General features: G+C 55.8%; 7 protein-coding genes across 7 annotated transcripts; 4 read left to right on the forward strand and 3 right to left on the reverse strand.

Annotated features, from left to right (window-relative positions):
• Nucleotides 1–1831: 1831 nt before the first annotated feature.
• Nucleotides 1832–2731, forward strand: COL26b_006442 (uncharacterized protein; the record flags this gene model as incomplete). The annotated part of the gene is made up of 2 exons (XM_053179261.1): nt 1832–2554; nt 2609–2731. 2 exons carry the CDS (start codon nt 1832–1834, stop codon nt 2729–2731), a joined length of 846 nt encoding a protein of 281 aa, XP_053036848.1.
• A 436-nt stretch (nt 2732–3167) lies between these two features.
• On the reverse strand, nt 3168–5030 carry COL26b_006443 (uncharacterized protein; the record flags this gene model as incomplete). Its single annotated transcript, XM_053179262.1, has 1 exon — nt 3168–5030. The coding sequence occupies one exon, from the start codon at nt 5028–5030 to the stop codon at nt 3168–3170; it is 1863 nt and encodes a 620-aa protein (XP_053036849.1).
• Nucleotides 5031–5551: 521 nt separating this feature from the next.
• MRH4 (RNA helicase) lies at nt 5552–7366 on the reverse strand (the record flags this gene model as incomplete). Its single annotated transcript, XM_053179263.1, has 1 exon — nt 5552–7366. The coding sequence occupies one exon, from the start codon at nt 7364–7366 to the stop codon at nt 5552–5554; it is 1815 nt and encodes a 604-aa protein (XP_053036850.1).
• Nucleotides 7367–8396: 1030 nt separating this feature from the next.
• COL26b_006445 (uncharacterized protein) lies at nt 8397–10634 on the forward strand (the record flags this gene model as incomplete). Its single annotated transcript, XM_053179264.1, has 2 exons — nt 8397–9573; nt 9607–10634. 2 exons carry the CDS (start codon nt 8397–8399, stop codon nt 10632–10634), a joined length of 2205 nt encoding a protein of 734 aa, XP_053036851.1.
• A 3676-nt stretch (nt 10635–14310) lies between these two features.
• Nucleotides 14311–15550, forward strand: COL26b_006446 (uncharacterized protein; the record flags this gene model as incomplete). Its single annotated transcript, XM_053179265.1, has 3 exons — nt 14311–14716; nt 14771–15360; nt 15413–15550. The coding sequence occupies 3 exons, from the start codon at nt 14311–14313 to the stop codon at nt 15548–15550; spliced, it is 1134 nt and encodes a 377-aa protein (XP_053036852.1).
• Nucleotides 15551–16947: 1397 nt separating this feature from the next.
• Nucleotides 16948–18314, forward strand: COL26b_006447 (uncharacterized protein; the record flags this gene model as incomplete). The annotated part of the gene is made up of 3 exons (XM_053179266.1): nt 16948–17153; nt 17221–18014; nt 18082–18314. The coding sequence occupies 3 exons, from the start codon at nt 16948–16950 to the stop codon at nt 18312–18314; spliced, it is 1233 nt and encodes a 410-aa protein (XP_053036853.1).
• A 1964-nt stretch (nt 18315–20278) lies between these two features.
• On the reverse strand, nt 20279–22639 carry COL26b_006448 (uncharacterized protein; the record flags this gene model as incomplete). The annotated part of the gene is made up of 1 exon (XM_053179267.1): nt 20279–22639. The coding sequence occupies one exon, from the start codon at nt 22637–22639 to the stop codon at nt 20279–20281; it is 2361 nt and encodes a 786-aa protein (XP_053036854.1).
• Between the last annotated feature and the right edge of the window lie 3156 nt (nt 22640–25795).

A 25795-nucleotide genomic window follows, 5' to 3' on the forward strand; every position in this document is an offset into this window, starting at 1 on the left:
GGGTGTGGTCTCGTCCGGTCCTTCAGGATATCTTGATCCGAGGACCTTCAGTGCATGTTGAGCGTCTCTGCGGTTGAAACGGCCAGGCAGACCAGCTTCACGAAGCATCTTTCGGACAATCCTGTATTCTCGGTAAGGGTTTGACTGTGGACGATTCCCGGGCGGCAACTGGCGAATCTTGGTCAGTGCTTTGTCTGCGGCGAATACTGTAGTGTCCTGGATGTCGTAGACCTTCGCCGGCTGTGCTGACACTCCGGCGTATGTATCGAGTGTGTTCAGCTCCCGGAACCTCCGGCTCAGAACGAGAAAGCGGATGTTTTCGGAGCTCGTGTGGTAAAGACTCGCGAACATTATCGGGCTGATTAGTCCTTGGTCCAATAAGAACAAGTCGACGATGGCAATGCCCTACATGCGTTGGGTAGGACTGTACTCGGAGCAGACCATGATGGCTCCATTGAATGTAAAGTTGTACCAACCCAGACGGAACTGCATGTAGTTTCTCTATCCGTTGTCCAAATGGTCTTGAAAAAGCGCTTTTTCCAGACGATTCCGAGTGAGCTGGTAATTGTTCTTGTCCTTCCACGTCTCCGGGTTTCCTATTCCCGCCAGCAGTTTAGGGCTGTATCCTTTCTAAAACCTGCTATCCGGGCCGCCGATGGGGTTATGTTGTGGTTGGTGATGCCGTGGCTCGCAGTCTGGTTTAACAGGGCAGAACAGCCATGAAAACATGAAAGAGGGCCCTCCTTCGTAGGCTAAGTATTCGGTTAAGTCGTAGCGGGCCTGCTTCACCTTTTCTGACCCCGACAACCAGATCTTTGCTGATAGGAGATTCAACAGCCAATCTCGGTGTGCTACTGTCTTGAACGTCCTGAGACATCTATTGCATGTTGCTCCGATTGTCACATAGTCGCTCTCCGGCGTCGGTGACTGCATCAGCTGCACAGCTGGAAGTTCTCTTGGGTCATACCACATGGTAACGAAGATAAACGATGGTAATGGGTAGGTAGTGGATAATGGAATGAGTATCGGACGTAGTGAAAGTGGCGGATGTGCTGGCGTTCTTGCAGTCTTCGTGGTCGTACTTTACCTCTCGAGTTCCACTGATAAGAAATGAAGGAGCAAGTTGAAGTCACATCGGGCAACAGCGGCTGAGGAAAATGGTTCAGTGGAAACATTCGAGGAAGGAACGGCCTACTAGTCCTACTGTTGCATACCTTATCCTGCGAGCAGGATGGCTCCTTCTGGGCCCTTACTTTCTCAGATTCTCTAAAAATGGTATTCGGAGCACTTGGAAGGCGAACTCCAGATTTGGCACCCTTCAACCTATCTCATTGGATCCATGAAGCCTTGCCTATGCAGAGAGCCCAGGATAGCGATTGACAGATTATATGCGAGGCGGCAGAGGATGCTAGATTTGAGATGTGCCACGAGTCATACTGATGATATGAAGCAGTCTATTTCCTCTCTCAGAGACCACAGACGTCCAGGGTATTCACTGCACCAAAGCAAGATGTGATGCAGAGGAAGCCATGGGGTTGTCTTACACGGCCTCGGTGACTCGGTGACCTCGGTGGAGAAAGTGACGTCTACCCTCAGCTCACCGAGAGATGCAGGGATTGGATGCTGAGACCTCCAGTGTTCCCCGCCAAACCCCACCATCACCACCACCACCTCCAGAGCTCTCCAACTACCTTACCTCCGATCCGAACCGGGCCACTTCCTTCGACCTCACCTTAACACCAACCAGCAGTCTTCAAGGTCGCCTCTTTCTCCCGCCTCCCCAGCACAGTCCCAACACTTCGAACCAGCAACGCGATCGCCGACCGACAAGATGAACCACATAACCTCCCCAAACGAACCTTTCCTAAAGCCGGCCGCCCTCGACGCCGCGACGACCTCCCACACGCAATCCCGCTTCCGCATCTCGACCCGAAAGCTCCCCATCTCCAAGGCCGGCCCTATCGACGAAATGACAGCCTCCCTCGGCATCCCCGTCCCGGAGATGATCTTCGGCGACAACCTCGTCAGCATAACCCACATCCCCACGGGCTGGTCCATCTCCTTCAACGCCTACGACGCCCTCGACGGCGTCGACAAGACGGACAAGAAGATGCTCAAGGTCGCCTACGCCAAGGACTGGTCCTCCTCCCGCGAGAAGACCAGCGCCGGCATCAAGGAGGTCGTCAAGCCCTACGACTGGTCCTACTCGACCGAGTACCGCGGCACGCTGGCGCAGGACGGCGCTGAGGGCAAGAAGCTGGAGGACACGCAGGAGAAGCAGATTCCCCTCGAGCTGCTCAAGCGCCGCGATCCGATCCTCTTCTTCGACGAGGTCGTGCTGTTCGAGAGCGAGCTCGACGATAACGGAATCTCGATTGTGAGCGTCAAGCTGCGCGTGCACGAGAAGAGGATGCTGCTGCTGTGCCGGTTGTTCATGAGGCTCGACAACGTCATCGTGCGCATTCGCGATACGAGGGTCTATGTGGATTTCGAGACGGACGAGGTCATTCGGGAGTACACGGCCAAGGAGGCCAGCTTCGAAAACGTCAAGAGGGTGAGTTCCGTTCGGTGAACACAACGGCCCGCGTAATGCTAACTGCCGACTCAGTCACTATTCATGGAGGGCCGGTTGCCAGATGATATTGTCATTGCCCTGCGCGACCCGAATGTGCTCATGAACCTATTGCCCACCGTCGAGCGGGAAGTGCAGGCCGTTTCGCTCAGGAAATGAGACCCTTGTTGGCTTGCTCGAGTTCCCACTGTTTGCGGGCGGCGTTCTGGATTTGGAATGAGATTTAAGGCGTTACAGGCATTCAAAAGTAGGTATGGCGATACCACGGCAGTGAAGAGAAGCAGCTTGCGCCGCTGAGATGTGCAAATAATTAGCTCTGTTTTCCGTATCGACTGCAAATTTTCTCCATGACGAAGAAACAGTCAAAACGCCATTCTCCAGCGAGGCCGCGATGCAAAGTGTGAGCTGTCAAACTGAACCGGAGAACACATTTTGCCGATGCGAGGAAAAACCCCCTCCCAACCTTCGTAAACATGATATGGAACTCCGTTTCCTCCCATCCACGCCATTTCCTTTTGTCCCGAAGCAAAAACAAACCGGTAATAATCATGTCCGTTTTGAATAAGATATCCGCCCCGTCCCTCTTCTTTATCATTCACCGCGCATCCCGATTCGGTGACGAGGCCTCCGTGACCTCTTCGAACTCCAGCTCCCAGCGGTCGACCTCTTTGAACTTGCGGGCTGCCTGCTTGAGCTCTTCGGCAGTAGGCATCGGATCGCTGCCTTCTGGCAGCTCCACCGTCTCATCCTCAGCACCCGGAGCAAAGCTTTCTTCAGCCTCGCCCGCAGGCTCCGCCACATCCGCCACATCCTCGACATCCTCAACCTCGGCATCCTGATCTTCGACCTGATTCTCCTTATCAGACAGACGGCGACTGTAGGTCCGCGAGGGACGGCTGCTTCTCGTCGCTGGCTCAGATTTTGCAGTCGCAGTAGTCTTGCCGCCGCGGGAGGGAGGCCGGTTGGCCGAGCTACGGTTAAGAGGTGCCGTCTTTGCCCGCCGAGAACGCGTGCGCGTATCGGCGTATGAAAGCTCGTCGTCGTCCTGGGCCCCGTTCGCGTTCTCGACGTCCTCGTCCTCGTCCTCTGAGTCTTCCGCGTCAAAAGGATCGCGGGTCTTCTTGTGGCGTCTCTGGGGCAGCAAGCCCGTCAGCTCTGCTGTCGTCATCTTCTTTTGCTGCTTCTTTTTCTGAGCATTCTTGCGTGTGGCGGGAAAGTTGGGCGAGTGGGTTAGGGAGGGCGGGGATGAGACATCAGACATGTTGCCGTCCCGCATCGGCGTAGTCGGCGAGGCGCGACGACGGCGATGCTTGGCTAATGTGTGGATGTCGGGCCACGCCTCGTTATCTTCGGAGCCACTGCTCTCGGGCGGTGCCATAATCTCATCCTGGTTGGGCGTGACTGGGCGAGGGATGTTTGATGCCCGTGTAGGAGTCATCACAAGGGAAGGCAAGTCAGACAGAGACGAGTCGCTGTCGTCATCGATCAGCTCGGGCTGCTCAGGCTCTGTCCGCGAAGCCTTGCCAGGACGGTCTTCATCGTCATGGCTTTCTACACTCTTCCGCTTCCGAGACTTCGCACTGGAAGTAGCCGCGGCCTCCCTTTCGGGTTGTGAATCTGGTGCCAAAACCTGTTGAGAATCGGTCACCGGCTCAGCCTCCGACTCAGAGTCAGGCTCAACTGCAGGTGGCGGCTGCGTCCTGCGACGGTTGTTGATGGGGGTCGACTCGGCCTCTGGGTTGAAGTCATCCTCATTTTCGTCCCCAGACTCAGGTTCGGACGATGGCTCCAGCGGACGCTGAGCACGCTCCTTCTGTGCCGTTCCCAAGATACTCGGCTCCCTCTGTCTGCGCCTGAAGTTGCCGATGTTGAACATGGAGCTAATGCCTGGCGTGCTGATCCCGCGACTGCTCGGCCTGATGGGGTTGTCGTCCTTGTTGATGCTGATACTCGGCGCGCGACCGCGACGCCGAAAGTTGCTCACACTGAAGGTCGAGAAGGTCGAGGTGTCAGAGCGGGGCGCACTCGGCGGCGCAGCGGCGGGATCATCATCGTCGTCCATCGTGGTATCGAGTCCGAACAAGTCGTCATCCAAGTCTAAGCCCGTGGTATCCCTCTGTTGCTGCACCGGTGTCGCGCGTGTCTTCCGTCCCGCCTCAACTGACGAGTCGGACTTCTGCTGGTCCTCCGACGGCTTCCTATTGTTGTTCTTGGTGCCTTCCGTAGCCTCGTCTGATGCGCCACCTGCCGCCTTCCGCTGGCGCAAACTTGTGCTCCTGCGTAGGCGCGTCTCCTCCTCATGCTCCTTCCTGATGACCGAATGTTCGCGATCGCTATGGCTGTAAATGTCGCTGCCCGAAGCAGGCGCGGGGCTCGATTTATCCTCGGTCGCGACAGCAGTCACAGCGGCGACAGCTGAAGCGGCTGGGGCGCGACGCGTTCGCTTGGGTCGCGGCATGCTTTCGAATTACTGAGATATTGGTGCGGATTGGGTATGATAATTCGGAGTGATATTCGGCAAATCGATATATCTCGAGTGGCGGAGCTACGACCTTGAGGATGGGGGCGTGGCTGAGGATAAGGATGGCGAGGGTCTGTGATATTTTGATGTGTGGGAGGGAAACGCGTCGCGCACCTTCCACGATGCTCAATCCGTCATGACCCACCCGCCGTCGAATTGAAAGCAGAGCTAGCGCCACACCACCAGCCACATTGTCAACGTCGCGCCTCAATTGGAGGCTAGAGAGTTGTAATTAACTAGACCATTTGCTTTGATGTACCCATCATACGGATAAGATTTTACTCGAACGTGCGATTTTTCTGGAGTGATAATTAAGCTCGGAGTTGAGACCTTTGCGTCCCCGATGACACCAACTCAAGTCTATCTCAGATATATGCGTCCATAACCTCGTATCGTGATCCCCTTTTCTGGTATACATGATATTCTTACATCGTGTTGTACAAATGTGAGACCCAAACCTAAATCAGGGCTTGTCCCATGAACATGCTCTCCTTCACCTCGGCAACAACGTCCTTCTTGTCGTCCTTTCCGAGGAGGACAATACCTCTTCCACGGCGTCCCATACGACCTGCACGCCCCAGACGGTGGATGAAGTCGATTGTGGTGTGCGGCACATCGTACAGAATTACGTGACGAACTGCCAAAGTGTCGATACCTCGTGAAGCAAGATCGGTGGCAACGATGACCTTGGTGTTGGGTAGAGACCGCTTGCCTTGAACGGAGGATTGAGAGGGGACGGCACGTAAAGGCTCCGCAGAGGTGAACGATGAGAGCATTTCCGACTGACGCATGTCGGCCGTGTCTCTGTTGAGGGCAATGGCGTCAATGCCCTTGGAGCGCAGGTAGTCGGCAACTTCTGTGGTCTTTTCGCGCTCGTTGACAAACACCATGATGCGACGGACATCAATCTCGTCCTGGACGGGCCCTTCATGTTTCGATGCCTCCCGGCCAATGGTGTAAATAGCATCGGCGCAAGCGAGATTCTTGTTGTTGCGATACGGATCCTTGACAACGTCGATGACACCCATTTGTACACGACGAGGGATGGCATGGAGGTTTGGTGTTGTGATTCGGGTCATGTTAGGGAAGTTGTTGGCAAGGTAGTTGTCCAGTCTCTTGGGGATGGTGGCCGAGCAGAGGACGAACTTCTGCAGCGAGGGCATTGCTCTGTCAATAATTGAGGTAGTGACAGGCGCGAAGCTTCGGTCAAACAAGGAGTCGGCCTCATCGACAACCAAGTGCGTGACTTGTGACAGGATGTTGGGATCTGAGTCTGCCATGGAGGCAAGCAGGTGAGGTGTCGCGATGATCATGTCCACACCGCGAGGGGAGTAGAGATTGCGCTGGATTTGATTGGCGCTGAGATTCGACGATAGCTTTTCGGACTTGAACTTGACCGCGTGTGACAGCGTCTTGGCGACACGGCCGACTTGGTCTACAAGCTCTGCCGAGGGCACCAGAATAATGACACGAGGTCTAGCCATGGTCGGGTGAGGCTCGTCGAACGCAGACATCCTCTTCGACTTGGAAGCCTGCTCTCTTGCCTTTTCCTCCTCAAACCTCTTCTTGTAAGCCTGGATCTCGGGGTTTTGTTCCTCGGCGATCTTCAAAGCATTGACGGACGGAAGCAGGTATGCTAGCGTCTTGCCAGAACCCGTCTCGGCAGCAAGCAGGAAGTCCTGCCTCTTCTCGCCCCGGACCTTGAAAGCGCTGGACTGGCCCAACATGGCCGGAATGGCAAGTCTCTGAACCGCCGTTGGCTTGACGTCAACCATGCCCCGCAAAAGATCCTCATAGATTCCAGTCTTGACTTGAGGAAGCAAATTGAACTGCTCAAAGGATTCGTATTCCTGCATCTTGTCCTTTAAGTGGTTTCTCTTTCCATACGAAACGCCGGCCAGGGCCCGCTGCATCTTCAGCGCCTTTCTCGAGTCCGCTCCGGAGTCGGAGTCGCCCCTCCGAGATCTTGGGTTTGTGTTCGACTGCGACGGGCGCGCAGGGCGTCGCGCAGTTACGGGTGCTCTGAAGTTCGTCTGGTTCATACCGCCAAAAGGTCCTGGGATCAGTCGTCGGGGCGGCTTTCCATCTCGATCTCTCGGTCGGGAGACTTTGTCGGACAGAACCATGCGCGAAGGCGTCTTCGCCTTGGGTGCAGCGCCGCCGTAGCTCGCGGTTTGTGTGATCCATGGCGATGTGGCTAGTCTAGGAAAGGCTTGAGGTCGGAGTGTGAATTGGCATCGTGGGCATAGGGATGCCAGAGTTCGTGGCGGCATGGCGGGCGTTTTGCGATATGGAGCAGGTTGATGAAGGATTGTCGAGTGCGACCCTTGGGCCCATCTGTAAATTTTAGAGCTCAGTTCGAGAATTTCTACGCTAAACCCCCACGTCGGCGTGTCCTAGGCTCCGTGCCGACCGATGATTGCGCACCGTCAGGGATCCTGTGCCTTGTGCGCTCCTGGTAAGCTTCCAGATTGGCATCTTGAAAATCGATTTCTTGCAAAAGACGGACTTTAAGGCGAACGAGAGCACCAAAATTGACTGACCAAGAACCCAATTTGTTATATGTTCTCCTTGGCTCCGGCTGCCAGGTTTCGTTCTCGCTCTCAATGACATGATATACCGTGACCAAGCTACCTGCGTTTGATGGAATTAGTTTAGTTGCTGCATGTCTCGCGCAAGACGCATTTCATGTTGTTTTCCCAAGTCTTCTCTGATGCACATGTAGCAAACATATATTCAATCCAATACACATCAAGACATGCTTCAACACCAGCTCCCTTCCAGTAGGGGGTGGCAGTTCACTGGAGACATTCTGTAGGGCTGGCTGTCAATCATCCAATTCCATCCATGGATGCCGCCGCATCCACAGGGGCGCGGACTCGCCGTATGTTTTGGCCAAGGATCTGCCCGCATGCTGCTGTGGCTGTGGCGCTCAGCAGGGGGTTATCCGAGCTTTTTAGGCCGTTGGCCCCCCATCCCGCCGTCACAACCGTGGCCGCCATCCCAGCCGCGTGGGACCTCCCTTCATCAGTCAGCCCCGTTTACCACTCTACCCGAGGAGCACGCTGGCGAGTTAGAGGGTCCCCTATTCAAATAAGGTCAGATATCCGTACCTGAACTATCTAGCCTCCTTTGTCCCCATCGTCGCCCGACCGACGTCAACCCTTTTTTTCTTCTCCCTCCTCTCGTTGCTTTTTCTCTCTCTTTTCTGTCACCTTTTGCTCAACATCCCGGCAGGATTCCTTTGGACGTCTGAACATTTACCCAGAAGCATGTGCATCCGCAGGTGACGGAACCGAAGCAATGAGTGCCGATCTCTTGGACCTCGATAGCTTCTACTCGAGCCCTCCACCGCCGCAGCAGCAACCACAGCAGAAGCAGCAGCAGGGGGGTCAGTTTGGACAGCAACCAAACCTGCTGCAGCGCCCTCAACAGGTCACGGCAGCATCGACTGACGTCTTTGACTTTACCAACTTCACCAGCAACAACGGCGGTAGCAAGTTGGCAGCGGCACCTCCCGCCCCTGCTCAACAGACTCAAACTCAGACTCAGACTCAGACTCAGCCATGGCCGGATTTTCAGACGCAGCAGCCAAGTGGTGCTAGCGCTGCCAGCAGCAGTAACAATAACGGAGGATGGGGTGACTTCGGCTCATTCTCATCGGGCTTCATGTCCTCGACGCCAACCATCCATCAGCCTCAACCGCAGAAGCCGATTCAGCAAAATGTCGAAGAAGATGATGATTTTGGGGACTTCGAGGTCGCCGAGCCTACACCTACTCAAAGGTCATTCGTTCTACCGCCACAGACGAACAAGGCGAGGGCATCACCACCGCCCAGGACTCGCCTTGCCCGCGCCTCGACGCTGGATCTCATGTCGAACAACTTGATTGATGTCATCGATATGCCCATGGGCTCCAACTTGGCACCTATCCCCAGCCCAGGCTTACCTAGTCCTGGGTTATCTGCGCAGCAGCCCAACCGGCAACCAAGCCCAGGCACATGGAGATCAGGGCCGTTGAAGCCACCAGCTAGCCCGAATCTCTCGGCCCAGAGAGGAACTTCACCCAAGCCCCAGCCCAGCCCCAGGCTCAGGGGCCAGATGCCAGTCATATCGAGAAACCCGAGTCCTGCCAGGAACTCAAGCCCTAAACCAACGAAGAAGGCTGACTCCAACATTCTATTTGATGCGGAAGAATTTGAGCTGCAGGGCGGAAACGACGACGATGACGACGACGATGAGTTTGGCGACTTTGAAACCGTCCAGACCCCTTTTCCAGGATCGAACATGAGCCCAACCTTGGATTCCGCTCCAAAGCAGAAGCAGCAGAAGCAACCGCAGCAAACGTCCCAGCCGGCATCCATGGACTTGCTTTCTCTTGACGACCCTTTGCCTATTTCTCAGCCTCAGCCGACGAGGCCGCAGCTGTCATCCTTGAATCTCAACGCGCCAGCTTCGCCGTACCCACAGGCACCAAAGAGTCCGTCATTCCAAGAACGTAATCCCTTCCCAGGCCTAGGACTCACCACTCCGACAAACGCAGATTTTAAAAAGGAAGAAGACAAGCAAAAGTCTCCCTCACCCATCACCGCCTGGCCAGCCTTCGGCCAGACATCATCTGACAAGCCATCTGCCGCCGTCAAGAAGTCTACCAGTATTGCCAAGCAGCCCACGGTGGAGGAAGATCTCTGGGGCGATTTCGAGGATTTTGATGATGAACCTTCGGCTATTGACTCCAGCAAGCCCCCCGAAAGCTGGGACTGGGACGCGATTGACAACGTGAAGCCCACGCCGAAGCCTGCACCAAAGCCGGCAGCTGCTCCTGCTCCGACTGCCACACAGACAATGACAAACCTGCTAGGAGACCCGGAACCTGCCCCGGAAGTCAGCGACGACGCCCCGCCGCCGATCAACATCCCTCCGCCCTCTGTTCTTCTTTCCATCTTTCCCCAGCTTCTCGAGACCGCCAACACGGCCTTATTCAAGCCCTTGAACGGCCAGATGCCCCCGGTCAAGAAGAAGATCCTCTCCGACCCCAAGACAGTAACCTTCCTCAAGGGCTACCTCACCCTCGCCTCCGTCGCGGCTCGGGTGATCGCGGGCCGCAAGCAGCGATGGCACCGCGACAAGTTCCTGTCGCAGGGGATGGCTATCTCGGCGGCCGGCGCAAAGGGCATGAAGCTCGCAGGGGTGGACAAGGCGCAGGCGGCGCGTGAAGATCGCGAGGCGGCGGACGTGATCGGCGTGTGGAAGGAAAACGTCGGGCGGCTGCGGTCCGCCGTGGTGACGGCCAACTCGGCCCTGAAGAACGAGCAGCTCCGCGTGCCGGAGCTCAGCGAGACAATGCCCGTCTCGACGGCCAAGGTCGTGCCGACGGCGCCCAAGGCTTGCATTATCTGCGGCCTGAAGCGGGACGAGCGAGTGAGCAAGGTTGACGTGGACGTCGAGGACAGTTTTGGAGAGTGGTGGGTTGAGCACTGGGGTCACCGGGCGTGCAAGAACTTTTGGGTTGAGCACGAGAAGCAGCTGCGGCAGAGGTGAAGGGGCGGTAATGGCTCGCGGATATATCCAAGCGTATATACTGAACGTACATGATACCTTGAGCGGCTTCTTTTGGTTGGATAGGCGGTACATTTACAGATACAGACAATTAGTTTGAACACAGCAACAGAGAAACCGTCACTCAGCGCAGTAATCCATCGTCGCTCTAGTGTGGTGTGTGCCAGTCATTGGCTCGTCCAGAAACTGAACCGCGGCCTTCATGCCCTCACCCGTATTTACAGCACCATGATCCCGGCGATACATTTATAGAGTCAAGTCAAATCAGATACTTTGCGCTAAGCAATAGAGCCTCGTTCCTTTGACCGAGTAAGCCGGCCAATGCTAGAATCTGTATCGTCAGTTCGCTTGACAACCTTGATCGGCGTTATGCGCATCTCCCGCTGCCGTCGTCTACCGACTTTGGGGTATCCCAGTCGCGGCAGCCGTCGCTTGCAATGCGCCGCCAGACGCAGAGCTCGGCTCCCGTCACATGGCGCGGGTCAAAAAAGGAACAGCCGTGCTGCTCGGTCAAGAAGCAAGGCTACGGCTGTGGTGAGCAGCAAGACGGACGGTACTGGCATTAGCGGAAAGACTACTGCAACGCAGACGCTACGTGAGGGCTGCTGGAGCTTGGAGGAGTGATTTCCTCGTGGAGTCGTCAACGGCACGATTCGACCTCACTGCCGGGGTGCCACTTGTCTGGCCAATCTGGATCATTGAAGAGACTACTTCTCTGGAATGGTGAACGGATGGCCGGAAACTAAGCCAGACGGCGGCGGCGGCATCGTGTGGCGGGCGGAATAGTGGGGGGCTGGAATGCGGCGGTTCTGCTTCTATGTGGCCAGTCCAGTCAGGCAATTGAGAGCTCCGCGTGGTCCGGATATTGACGGCGGCTGCAGAATCGAGTTACACAGCAGCTCGGTCCTGGCAGCCAAGAAGTTGTGCCGCAGGTCTACTAAGATGCCAGATATGCTCACATTACCGCTGCTGGAATGGGGCGGCGGTATGAGGTGAGCCATAGCGGCATAGGCTGATATGGGATTTCTGATATTGGATAGCCATTTGACCGCAAAGACAAAGGAGGGGCATGGAGGCTGGAACATTTATCGGTACCGTTTCGCTAACCGTCGGCGATTGAGTCTCCCAAGCTGCAAAGGTACCTCAATGAAGACTTGGGCGGGAGCCAAGCAACCCAATGGACGTTCGCGCCCGTACCCGCGCACCCGCGCTAGAGATCAACGACGACGCACACTGCAGCAGCGTGACGGGTGGAGAAGGAGGACGCAGCGAAGAGCTCTTGTTGATCAGGGCGTCCTGTATGCTGGGTTTGTGGTGGGAGGAAGGTGGACGGCTACTGGAGCTTGGGACGCTCCACGGGCTCCATGGCTGCCCACTGCCCTGCGTTTTGCGCCTGTGCCCTGACGGGAGGAGCAGTGAGGAGAGGAGGGGGGCATCTGTCATGTCATTGATGTGCAGCTGCGAGTGCGACGGGAGTCTGTAGCGTACCTAGGTCAGGTAGGTAGACACGGATACCGCACACAGCGATGCGGCACCCAGACATTCCTGTTGCGTGTCGCAAGTCGGGCAGTTGTGACCTGTTCGATTGGACACTCTGGTCGATCGCGATGCTTGCCGTGCAATGTTCCGATGCGGCCGGGTCAGGCACCAGAGATCCCGGGGGAAACTAGCAATGCGCATTGCGCTGAGAGATTCAACCCTGAAATGGAGGTCGATTCGAGACGGCTGGAATGCTTCTTCCCTGTCATGTGCCCTGGCGGGGATCAGTCCGAAGAGCTCCAGTGTTCCCCCAAGAGGCCGCCTGGGGACCAAGGGATCATCTCCAAAGTTTGCGCCCCGCCCGCGACGAGTGTAAGTGGTGTGAGAGAGGGCGACCAGAGGGATGCACTCTGCCCTGCGAGAGACGGGTATCACGGAAGATGGGTGGTGGATGTACTTCGTGTGAGGGTGGTGTTGCTGCTGGCAGGTGACGGTTTGCGCGATTCCACGTACAAGCATCACCGCCTGGAGATGGAGAGGAAACGGTTTGAGAAAGCTTGGGCGTAACCTGCTGGTCGTCTCGTCTCGTCCTGTCTTGTTTGTTGCTCAGTCACAGACAGCTCTTGAGTGTGAGAGGAAGAGGGGACGTGGGAGTCACATATGAGGGGTCCCAGAAGTGACACTAATTGAACGAGTGGACGCAGGGCAGCAGCAACGTCGCCGTCACTGTTTTCCAGACCTGCTTGCTCAAAGGGCCCCGGAGGAAAAGGGCCCAGACGCTGGGTAAGCTCCATGTCGCGTGGAGGGGTCCAAGGGGAGGTACGCTCTGGGTACAGCTCGGGAAGCATGTGCGGGAGGGGCAGGTGACTTGCTGCGACGGTGGCTCTAGCGCCTTCTCAAGTATTTCTTTTCTCTAATCTCGCGGGAAGGTACACGTGATGCCGTGCTGCGAGGTGGGGCAGGAGGTAGCTGCCGTTGGAATCCTCAGTCGCAACCCACTGGTGAATCACGTACCTGCCGCGTCTCTTCTCCCATATGAAGCCCTGCAAACGACGCAGCTCCAGCGAGAAGCCCCCCCAATTCAACCCTGCGCACCTGCCTTCCAGCCTAGAAAGCTATCAACCAGCACAAATTTTGACACTAAGAGAGTACCGAGCTTCTCTTACTGCACCACGCGGACCTGTAAGTACCTGCCACCCCTCCCACACTTCTACCAGGAAAAAAACCACCTGCGGCGCGCGCACTTTCCCTCTCGCTCTTACAATTACCTACCTACTTTTCTCCCCCCAAATCTCTGCCCGCACTTCTTCTCGTCCTTCACCTCACTCTCTCCACGACCAACCTCACTTCTCTCCGGCCACCCCAACTCTTCTTCTTCACCTCTTCACCTCACCCAAACTCTTCCAAATCCATCCTCTCTCCCGCCTCAACTCTTCTCTCCCCCCTCCCGCCTTACATCACCCTCAACCCGCTCTCTTCCATCCCACCCTCCGAGGCTTCGCCTACATCTCACCCCTCCAAACCCCGACCTCTTCCCCGATCCACCACCCACCTCACTACCCACCGTCAACCACGGCGCATTCGTCGCATCGTTAACAACCTACCGACTCATAAAGACGGGCAATTCGTACGCAAGTACTCATCTACCGTCGTCTCACGGGCTCGAATCAGAGTTCCAAATTACCCACTTTCCAATTTTGGGTCGCACCTGCCCGCTCTACTTAACCCCTCCTTCCTGATCGCCAAAGCTCAGGAAAAAAAATCCAAGGTAATTATTAGCACCACACAAATCACCCCGCCTCGCATCACCACCTCATCTCCCCCGGTACCTCTGCTTGGGTAACACCTCTGGGAAAATCCGCCTCAACTCCCCCGTCGTCTACGACCTGCTACATTCAAGGTGTATACACTACCAGACATCCCAATACCCTTTCTTGCCCCAATCAAAATGCCCCAGATGGTTGCTCGTGTTATTGCTGGCCTGTGGCGCCTGTAATAACTTCCGACGCAACCCGCTTTCCACAATATTCACAGTTGCCAAGCGCATCAATTTTGCTTTTCCAAATACACCATTCAATCATGCAATTACTAACTTTTGGTCTCAGACTTCGCTGCTGCCTCCGCGACCGACTGCGCCCCTTCATCCCATCAAATTTCGGATATCTCACCAGCTTTCAAAATGTCCGTGGTTCAAGATATCCCTTCCAACGGCAACGACCTTGTCGATTCTCTCGACCGCCTTAAGGTTGATGACGGCGAGCCGAGACTCGGCCCCGATGGCGAGCCTGCTCCCCGTACGGAGGAGGAGTATGCTGTGTCTCAGCTCACCCTTCGCGCCATCGTCTCTTCCAAGGAGGCCGGTGTGATCATTGGAAAGGCTGGCAAGAACGTCGCTGATCTTCGCGACGAGACCGGTGTCAAGGCCGGCGTGTCTAAGGTTGTTCAAGGTGTACACGACCGCGTTCTCACTATCACTGGTGAAATTCAGGCCATCTCCAAGGCCTACGCCATTGTCGCGCAGGCTCTCCTTGAGGGCGCTCCTGCTATGGGCATGGGCGGCGTCGTCCAGAACAATGGCACCCACCGTAAGCAGCTGCATCTCGTGTCTTCTAAGGAGCTTCATGCTAACAACTTCGCAGCTATCAAGCTCTTGATTTCCCACAACCAGATGGGCACCATCATTGGTCGACAGGGACTGAAGATCAAGCACATCCAGGACGTCTCTGGTGTCCGCATGGTGGCTCAGAAGGAGATGCTCCCTCAGTCCACCGAGCGCATTGTTGAGGTGCAGGGAACCCCGGATGGCATCAAGGCTGCCGTTTGGGAGATCTGCAAGTGCCTCGTCGACGACTGGCAGCGTGGTACCGGCACGGTCCTCTACAACCCGGTCGTTCGCACCCAGCCTGGCACCACTAGCAGCACTATTGGCGGCGGAAGCGGTAGCTACTCTTCCACCGGCGGTGGTCGCTCTGCTGAGTACAGCAGCCCCCGCGTCATGCGCACCGGCAACGGTGCCGACTTTAGCAACGGCGCAACTCGCCCGTACGGCCGCCGCTCTGACTCTGACGCTGCTTCCCGTGGACCCCCCACTCATGATGAGAACGGAGAGGAGATCCAAACTCAGAACATCTCCATTCCCGCTGACATGGTCGGTTGCATCATCGGACGGGCTGGTTCCAAGATTAGCGAAATCCGCAAGACCTCCGGCGCCCGCATCTCCATTGCTAAGGTAATTATTTGCTCGTGCTGTTTGTTGAAATTGTGCTAACTAATCATCCCAGGCCCCCCATGACGAGACTGGCGAGCGCATGTTCACCATCATGGGCACTGCTAAGGCCAACGAGTCTGCCCTTTTCCTGCTGTACGAGAACCTGGAGGCCGAGAAGATGCGCCGCTCCCAGGCTCCTGCCTCGGAGTAGATGGTTCTGTGTTCCAATTTCCAGCTCTTGAACTTGCAGACTTTGGCCGCAAGGCTTGAAACCAGGACAGCTGACCCTCTAACTGTCAGTGGGTCCGGGACTCGAAAAACGCGCCCTTCTCTATTCTGTTCACTTTCCTATTTCTCAATTTTGAAGTTTTTTTTGGGACGGCGAAAAGCTCAGGCATGCTGAAAGCATCACGTGGGTACCAGCAGGTTGTGGTCCCGGCTTTCGCTTTTCTCCAAGGCGACGCACTTGCTCATTTTGGAGGAAAGGTTTTCCGGTCAACGTTTGGGCAGGCAAAGATATCCCAGGGTCTAAGGATCGGGATGTTTATACGACCTTCACGAACATACGGCAGGTGGCGTGTCATCCAAGAAGATGACGAGCTATTCATGATTCACGACGCGGGATACCTGTTCGAAGCCATGGCTTCGAAGATACATTAATAATGATTATCGGCCACCGACACTCAGATCAATGAACTCGCAACCCCTCATCCCCCTTACCCTCTCTTCACCGACAACGACTGGACCGAATACACAAGTCAGTGGCCTGAGTATCGTTTGCAGGTCTTGGGTTATGGAATGGCTCTTGGACGCTTCTGGTATTGGCTTTATTTCCGACACCGGGAGGATTCTTCATAGTGATACCATTCCATGACTAGGCAGACAAAAATACCCTTTTGCAAGGCCGCTCTAAATATTTCCTGTCCCTTACGTGATGTTTGAGTGCACTAACAAACGTCGGATCATTTGCTGCGGCCCTTCAACTTTATTTCACCATCGCCCCCCTTTGAGTCTGCTGCTATCGTACTGCGCTTGTCCATCTTCATTGCTAAGCCTGGGACAGCATTCCGCAATCCACAAGATGCGGAGGTGAAGCTCCCATTTGGCGCGCGGCGCAAGCATGGCAGGTCCAGGATCAAGATGCGCTCCTGCTGTGATTGGCCAATGCCGCGCGGGGTTCTGGGTACCTGTTGGCGATGCCGATCCGGAGAGGAGGCACCGCTGGGCTGATTCCTGATAAGGTTAGGGGCAGTTCGCCAACGGACAGTGGAGGGGACCCTGAAGAGGCTTGGAAGGGGTGAGTTCAGGGGGGTCTGACGGGTAAAGGTAAGCTCTCCACCTTATTTTTAATTTTGGGATGAAGCCAACCTGTCATCAGCCTAGGCTCATCGACTTCGACAATAATATTGGCTCTTGTCTTTCATTTCCCCTCGTCTTCAACTTTCTTTCTGGCTTGAACGTCACCCGCTTGTTTGCTTCTTTTCTCTTCCTCACTTTTCGGCTGTCCTCTCTTTTGACCCGAGTCGTTCTCTTGACTGTCCCTATATCGTGCGACCGGGACACACGAAACCGCTCCCGATTGACATACTTCGCGTCGCGACAATCGCAATGGCGCGCTCGAAGCAGGCCACGCCCGTGAGGCGGCAAACCTCGTCCGAGTACTTTTCCAAAGCCGACCTCGCGCGCACGCCTAGCAACGGCGAGGCGACGCAACTCAACGGCAAGGCGACTGCTGTCGCAGCTGCCCCAGTCGAGGCCAAGGAGGCCGGCGCATTGCAGATTCTGATCGCCGTTGGCGGTATCTACGCCTCATTGTACGTGTTTCACCGTCGCTTGAGGGACTACATGTGGTATTGAGAAGTTGCTGACTGATGCATGCAGCCTGACATGGGCATATCTCCAAGAGAAGCTCACGACGACTCCCTACGGACCCGCGTCCAAGCCCGAAGTCTTCAAGTATCCCGTTTTCCTCAACACGATCCAGTCCCTCTTCGCCGCGACGACAGGCCTGCTTTACCTCGCCTACAGCTCCCGCAACAAGCCCTCGCTCCCGCCCGTCTTTCCCTCGCAGAAGATCGTCTGGCCCCTCGCCCTCGTCGCCGTCACCTCCTCCCTCGCGTCCCCCTTCGGATACGCCAGCTTGAGCCACATTGACTACATCACCTTCCTGCTCGCCAAGTCCTGCAAGCTGGTCCCGGTGATGCTGCTGCACACCACGCTCTTTGGCAAGAGGTACCCTCTGTACAAGTACCTCGTCGTCGCGGGCGTGACAGCTGGCGTGGCCGTGTTCACCCTGCACTCTGGCAGCAAGAAGAAGAAGTCGGTTGTCAACCCGGACGCGAACATGCCGTGGGGCATGCTTCTGCTGAGCATCAACCTGCTCTTCGACGGCCTGACGAACAGCACGCAGGATTACATCTTCAGCACGTTCAAGGGCTACACCGGCCCGCAGATGATGTGCGCCAACAACCTCATGAGCACGGCCGTCACGCTTGGTTATCTGCTGCTGAGCCCATGGCTCGTTCACACCGGCCTCGGCGAGTATCTCGGCATGGACGTCGCCGGGAACGCGGGGGAGTTGAAGGCTGCGTTGGGCTTCATGGCGAGATACCCTGCGGTCTGGTGGGATGTGCTCGGGTTTGCCGCGTGCGGTGCCGTCGGGCAGGTTTTCATCTGTGAGTTGCCGTTTCCGCCTTTTTTTTCTCCGAAATTTGATCGAGTCTGGAGGCTAACGCAAGACAGTCTACACCCTCTCAACTTTCTCCTCAGTGCTTCTGGTCACCGTCACCGTCACACGCAAGATGGTCACTATGGCGCTCTCTGTCTTCGCCTTCGGCCACAGCCTCTCCAGCCAGCAGTGGCTCGGCGTCTCGCTCGTCTTCGGTGCCATCGGTGCTGAGGCACAGATCGCGACCAAGGAGAAGAAGGCAAAGGAGGCTGCCAAAAGGGCTGCTGCGGCTGGCAAGACGCAATAATTGCCCTTCCCCCCCTTTTCTCTTTGAACACCTCACTTCAAGCGGTAGAGTTGCTTGCAGCAGCTACCAAATGCGAAGGCCGAAAATGCCAGTTCTATTGACTTGTTCTGGCATCCTTCTACATCACCACCAACCCCTTTATAAGATATCCAAATTTTGTTTTCCGTTTGTCACACGGCGCTATTTCAAGTGTCGTTCTTATATATACACATACAAAGACCAACAGAGTCTCTGGCGTTCAGGGTAAAGGGGGCTTTTTTTCCTAGACAGAGCAGTCCGCAGACCGGACTCGAATACAAACTCTTAGCTCGAAACCGTTTCTTGACTAGAGGTCGTTGACGATTTGCCTTGTGATAGAACTCTTGGTCGTTGGGTACTTTTCGCGTCTGCTGAGAGCGATGTGTGAGAGCTGGTTTGGACTATGCAATCCTTCATATTCTTTGCTGCACCTTAGAGACGTTAGACATGGACTCTGAGCCACTGACAACGATGCGCTTTCGCAGACGAATCGGGTCGAGACGAGGGCAACGAGGACACATCCTCCAGACTCAACTACGCCTCGGCCAAGGAGCTGATGACGCCCGTCCGTCAAGTCTGATATCCCAAAGTCCACGCCTTCAAGAGCTCGCTTTCTTGTAAACGTCGTACTCAAGGACGTCAGCAGGCGACATCGCGTTGTCCGCCGCAGCTTCATCATGGTGATAATCTCAAGTCAGTACCGTGGGTGGGAGAAACGCTGTCATCAGATTGATACCGGCAGTTTTGGGGATGAAAACAGCCAGCGATGGCTTTAGCATTCAAGAGATTCGACGAGATGATGGGCGGCACCAGATGAGATTCCATCCCAGACCGTCCATCTGCAAGCTTCTCATCACATTACATACATGGCACTTCCATCACATCACATGGTATGGGACAGAACGTTTAATTGACACACAAAAGTGCGGCTTCTCATTTTGTTTTTCAAGTCGTCTACCTCTCCCCCGAGCCATGCAGTCATGCCGGGTATCCCATCATCTCATCCCTCCCCGTTGACTCCAAATGCGTATGGTATGGTCTTCATCCGTGGATGGACCCGCGATAAGGGAAAAAAGTAAAATAAAGGAAACCTGAATAAGACCAAACAAAACTTGGAAAATGGACGTCCCCTTCTTTTTGAAGTGAGTTTGTTTCTCGACGTTCAATATTCCTCTCCAAGCCAGTTATCCACCCCGTAGGGAAGCAAGGACGTGGCCTTCGTGAGATACCTGTTGTGCCCTCCCAAACTCCTAAAGCGAAGCGTGTGTTGTGCGAAGCGACTGCGAGAACAAAAAGAAAAAATGATGGCCGAACCCCCTTTCCCTGACCCTTTCCGTGTCCAAATAGGGAGAGAGGATCTCTCTCATCCCATGTTTTCGTTCCAATATCGCACCCGGGGGTTTCGATTCTAGATTACACATTTCGGTTTATGGTAGTAAAGTACGTTTTTGCTTGTGACGAAACCGACCACCATTCGCCACTCGCTGCGCTCTGAAAAGAAGGCTTGAATAAAAGGGACAAATGAAATGCCGGCTGAATGATCGCTAGGATTCTGGAGCCTTTCGGTGTTGGAAGGTGTCGTCGTCGGTGGTGCTCGTGAGCGTGATCCCCAGTTGTTGGTATCCACCAAATGATCCTTTTCAATTTTTCCCAGAACGATTCAACGCCTGTAAATGCCGTAGAGACGCTCAGCGCAATGAGAGAAAAATGATTTACTCGATCGGCGTGCGTGTGTTTCGATTCGATGGTCGCGTGTGATTGTGCGCGAACCTCGTATAATTGTTATGGGGGCGACCGGCAACTTCCCGACTGTCGCATGGCGACACTAGTTGGTGTTGCAGAAATAGCAACAAATCGCCATAGTCCGGCCGAGTATCGCCGAATTAGTCCGGTCCCGAGGGCTTGGTGCTAGTCGCTAGTGGCGGTGTGTCCCGCCCTGGCCACGGTCATAGCAGCTCGTCAATAGACCTCACAATTGGCGTTTCACCTTTTGTAGGCGGACTTCGCGGGTCGGCCACTTGGGTGGGACGTCCGAAGGGGAAGAAGGGATCCCTGGGGAACATTGTTTCCCGAGGCGAGAACAGACCTTCACTCGGTGTAGGCGGCACCTCGACAAATCGCATACCCGCGAATTCGTTGTAGGCGTCGTGCAGCGGGTTGTTCGTCATCGTCTCGGCTCTCGGTGACATGAGCGCCGCGTCTTCGGGTAGCGCGACCGCGACGTGTCGTTCCTTGTGCGATTTTTCTTCCGGTTCGTGCTCGTATGACGGTCCAAGATTTAAGCTGGAGAAGCCGAAGCCTGCCGAGGGTCCAAATCGGTGTGCACCAAATCCAGGCGATGGGGGTGGGCCAGGTGATGGCGGCGGCTTGGCAAAGAATGATGAAGACGACGCAAAACCAGTATCGGATGGTGGCGGTTTGAGTGTCGGAAGCAATCTGTCCACATCAAATCTTCCAAACTTGGCGGAGTTGGATGCGGACTCGCTTTCTGAGCATGAGAAGCTCGAAGGCGCTGATGAGGGTCCCGGTGAGATTGGCTGGCTGCCAGGTGTTGAATGACCTCGTGCACGGGTCGGGCTGCCCTTCTTCGGACTCAAATTCCCTGAGCTGCCTTCATTTTCTCCTGGTAGGGGAGCCGTCAAAGGCTCCTTCGGGGCGGTATCGATGGCAGCGTCCGCCGACAGCGTCAGACGGTGCTTCGTGGGGCTGCGACCGGTTCGGGGGCGGAAGGCTGAGCCAAGGGGTGCCTTCTTCTTTGATACTTGCTTTTGAAAGTCCTGCAAGCAGTACATGAGTTTCATGTTGGGGCTAATCCATTTGCTCTTGCCCTGAGCAGCGTAGTAAGCGTCGTTGACACTGAGGTCAGGATTGCGGTAGAGACCGTAAGCGATGATCAGACTGGCGGATCGGCTGGCACCTTGTTGGCAGTGAACAAGGACCCTCTTGCCCTCCTTCGTGCGTGATTCAATCGTCTCGCAGAGATGCATCAGATCCTGCGCGATATCCGTGTTGTGGTCCCAGGGCATGTGGATGTACTCCGGGCGCTTCACGGAGAAGGACATGGCCTTGGGCGTTGTCGGGGTCTCAACTCTGCCGTCGGTAGCAAACTCGAACGCCGTCGAGAAGCTGGCGTTTGACACGGCACTGTCGGGGATAGGGCTGAGGACGGCGGGCGAGTCCGTCATCTCAACATCTGCCTTGGGCAGCACTGAGAATGGGTTCCTCACTTCCCGCGCTACGTTAATAACCGTGTCAAACTTGGACGCCTCATCCGCCGTCGGCTCCAAGTAGAGATAAACGTTGTCCTCATAGATGGCGATCGGGCCATCAGGGTATCCGGGAGTCTTCTGATCTTCGTTATTCTCGTTCTCGTGGTACGGCTCGAAGTCGAGGGCTGCGCGGCTGGCCATCTGCGTCTTGATGGGCGAATCTTCCTCGACAATCGTCGTGTCAAAGGAGGAGCCAACGCCCGTCTTGGTAGGCCTCAACAGCTCTGACAGACCGGACTCATTACGCTCCAGAACCTTGGGGAATCCCATTCCGCCGGGAGGGCCGAATGTTGCCGACTTCAACGAAGGCAGCATGTGGGGGGAAGAAGTCGAGTGCTTCAGCGCGCGCCGTTGCATGATAGGTGCCATTCCAGGTGTGCCGGGAACCTCGAGCGTGTTCCTCATGACAAGATCCGACGTCTTCGTGTTGAGGCTCAATTGACTAGGCTTGCGCTTCATGCCCGGGATGGTAGGCTTGATGAATGAGGGCGATGCGGGCTCAGATGCGAGCGTCGTGGCAGTGTTGCCCATGAAGGGCGGCTGAATGGACAGACCCTTCATGTTCTTTGGGCGGCGCGGCGAAGGAGACGTCATCGGTCGGCCGAAGCTCGAAGTCTCCGCCGCTGAGAGGGTGTTCATCGAAGAAATTGGGGGCAGAGCGCCAAAAGAGGTGGCCGGGAAGGATGACAGAGGAATCAGATTGACGGGTGAGTCGGGGGAAGATGAAGGCGAAGGGTCGGACAATGGAGAAGAATCACTTGTTGACAGGGTGGTTGTGGGTGATGACTCTGCCGACTCGGATGCCTGGGTGGAAGTACTGTCGTGGTGCTTGTGCGTAGGATCTGAGGGTATTGTCGGTCGGAGGTGTTGAACACCCGGCTGGGCCAGTGGCTTGCCGGCGGCTTCCATCTCGATCAACTTTGGGTCGACGAGGGTTACGGTTTCCTGGGCAGCGATTGTCTCTGCGTCGAGGTCGAAGACTGACATGAAGGAGGGGATTTGATCCTCGTAGATCCTTCTCGCCGCTGCTGACGGCATGGTTTTGTGCACCTTGGGAATTGGTTGCCCGAATCCCTTCTCTCTTTCTCTCCTCTTGCGCGAAAACGTGGTGGCGGCAGTCTCGGGTGAGGAGACTGAGAGACCCGAGAGGGGCACCGTTGGCGAAATAAGTAAAGAAATGGTTGCGTTTGTGTGGTGAAGGAGCGTAATCGCGGTTTTGGTTCAAAGTCGTGGGCTAGATCGGAGGACAGCGCTGCTGGATCCCTTGACTGCTCTTGTTCTTCTTTTCCTCCGCGGGGTGGTGGTTGATTGTAAGCGTTGGTGGTCCAGTCTCGGAAGGACCGAAGTGTTTCTATTCTCCCTTCCTCCTCGTACTCGGAAAGGCGCCGCCGCGGGACAGGTGACCAGGCTCGCGACAGGAACGGGGTCGATGGGCGGGGGAAGGCGCGATTACTCTCGTATGCGGCGGGGCGGATGAGCGTGTTGATTGAGGAGCGTCGTCGTCACGTGTCGAGGGAGGTAGAGGTTTGGTGGTATGGAAAAGGTAAGAAGGTAAAAGGTAAAATTGGTGGTTGGAAGAATGGGTGATGTGTGTGAGAGTGAGAGAAAACAATGACTACTGGACACGACGAAAACGGCAGCTCGGGGTTAGCACATGCTGTAGAAGAGGATGTGTGGCACCGTCAAAACGGAAACATTGGCACACGGCGGGTAAAGGGGAAGAAGAAGGGTTTGGTTGGCAGCAAATGTGCGTGAAGCGCCGGGGAAGAATTGGGAGAGTAGGTTAAGAAGGTAAGAAATCGGATCGGGAGGGGGAGCGGTGGAAGTAATTGAGAGTTGGATGGAAGGGTTCGAGAGAGAAAGAAGGTGGTGGTGGTGGTGGTGGTGGTAGAAGGGGACGGGAGACACTGGGACTAGGCACTTACTGGGACTGGTGCTGGGTACCTGCACTGGGAGCCGGGGGGTGTGGGTGTACCTGGGTACTTTACCTCGAGTGTGTGGTGAAAGTGGGAGAGGAGACTCTGAGAGGCAGTGGGAGGAAGGGATTGATTGGACTGGACGTCAGGTAGACGCAGGCGCAGGCGACTGGAGAGCAGCAGTAGCAATAGCAACAGCAGCAGCAGACTGCTGCGAGAGAGAGACAGTGAGAGACAGGATGCCCGGTTCCTCGTCGACGAGGGCAACTGACTGGGCTGGGTCTGGCCTGGAGATGCTGGTCAAGTCTACGGGTGGTGGGAGGGTCTCCAGGGCTCCAGGACTGGGACTGGGACTGGGACTCTGACTGGGGACCTGAGGGCACCAGGGCAGCGACACCAGCGACACACCAGGGTTAGTCGCTGGCTGAGGCCGACTGGGGCAGGGGTCCTTTTCTGGGCTGCTAGTGGCTACCGCAACAACGAGGAGGTACGTATCTTTCTGGAGGCCGCTCAAAGGGGAAAGGCGCCGCTGGAGACGGATGGTACGTACCTCCGACTGGGATCCGGTCTTTGGGCTTGCTCTTGTTCTTTTTTTTCCCCTTCACACGACGAGCTGCCTGCTGCTGCTGCTGCCGCTGCTTGCTGCTGCAACTTTTGGATGGGACGGCTGTCAGTGGGGAGAACAAGGAACCATCCACGGTAAGCTAGCTAGTATCTGCTGGACCACATGCGAGTGAGAGCACAGCGCGCATCGTCCGTCTCGCAGTAGCCGTGGTTGTCTGGCAGGGCAAGTAGGCACGGTAGGTAAGGTAAAGCAAGGTAAGGCAAGGCACGGCACGGCAAGGCGAGGCGAGGCAGTCCAGCGTCTTATCTACCTAGCACGCCGTGCCTCAGTGGAGGACGGAGAGGACGGAGGAGGGACCGCCACTGCTAGCAGTCGGATCGGGTGTTAGTGTGGCCCTTCGTTTAGAGATGCGCTGCACTAAGCCGCCGCCATCACTCATCTGCCGTCCTTGGACCGATTGTTGTGGTGGGTTGAGGCCATGGCACAAGAAGAAGATGAAGTCACTACTCTGAGGGGAACCCGACGCTATTCACGCCGGACTGGCACCGCTCAACATGACATGATGCAAAGTGTAAGCATGGCCGTAGGCAAGTGAGGGGAAGTTGTCGATTGTCGCTGTGCTGGGCTGGGCTGGACTGGAAGGAACGGTACCTTACAAAGTACATTGCCTGAAGGCCTGCAGCTGCAAGAGAGGCTTTCGTGAGAGTGGGGAAAGCAGGTGGGACACTGGTGACTGAACACTCCCAATGTGAGTGAATGAGCAGCAGGTGAGTGTGGGAGAGGAGGAGCACCTCACCTCACACTCCAGGTCTCCAGCGTCCCTCACTGGCTCAATGGCTGCACCACCAAGAGAGTGGGGAACAGATTGGCCGCCACAGGCTTCATCGTGACTGGAGGGTGTTTTGCGAAACATGCAGGGGCTATTAATAGCTCCTGCGCCTGCGGTCGCGCTGAACCAGGACAAGGACCTGGACTGGACCTGGACCTGGAACCTTGACCTCTCAACAAGGACCTGCACTTGCGCAGCCCAGCATCGGCGCCAAAATCCGGCCAATGGGAGTCCCGCGCATTCTTAATTTGGCTGCTGCAGCGTATCAATCTCAATTTTTTGCCTTTTCTCTCTTCCGTTTGTGAGCGAGCGCTCTGTCAGCTCTGTCTGAGGTTCATTGTCTCTGTCGCCGTTGCTGCTGCTACTGTTGCTGTTGCTGTTGCTGCACTGCGCTGCCGTAACTTGAGACCAAACATACAAACACACAACAGAGCACCGCAAAACATTGCGGCTACACACTAGGAGCTGTCAACGCACCTTCTGCTGCACCTAGAATCCCATCATACATACATAGAACTAGCCCAAGGATCGGGAGCAGGAGGATTACCAGGACGGTCCAGGAACGGTCTCTATGGTTTCGGGTTTTACCCTCGGCTGCTCCTGAACCTGTTACTTTATTCCCGGCCCTCGAGCCAGCCAGAAAAGCCATGTTTGAAATTTTGCCCAGAGAACGAAACTTATGCAGCCGCCATGTTTACACACACATGAGCGCGCACATACTTCATCCTAAGAGTAACAGAGTCACAACAGTCACACTCCATATTTTCCGTCGCCTGACGAACTGCCAACTCTCGGACACCCCTCCAAAACAACAACAGCACGGCGGATAACCGATTGAGTGACAGGCCTGTCAAAAGTCCAAGTTCCAACAACCTAGGCCCCCC

This window comes from Colletotrichum chrysophilum, assembly GCF_026319265.1.
Source record: "Colletotrichum chrysophilum strain AFK26 chromosome Unknown scaffold_47, whole genome shotgun sequence".
In the NCBI taxonomy this organism is placed as follows: Eukaryota; Fungi; Ascomycota; class Sordariomycetes; order Glomerellales; family Glomerellaceae; genus Colletotrichum; species Colletotrichum chrysophilum.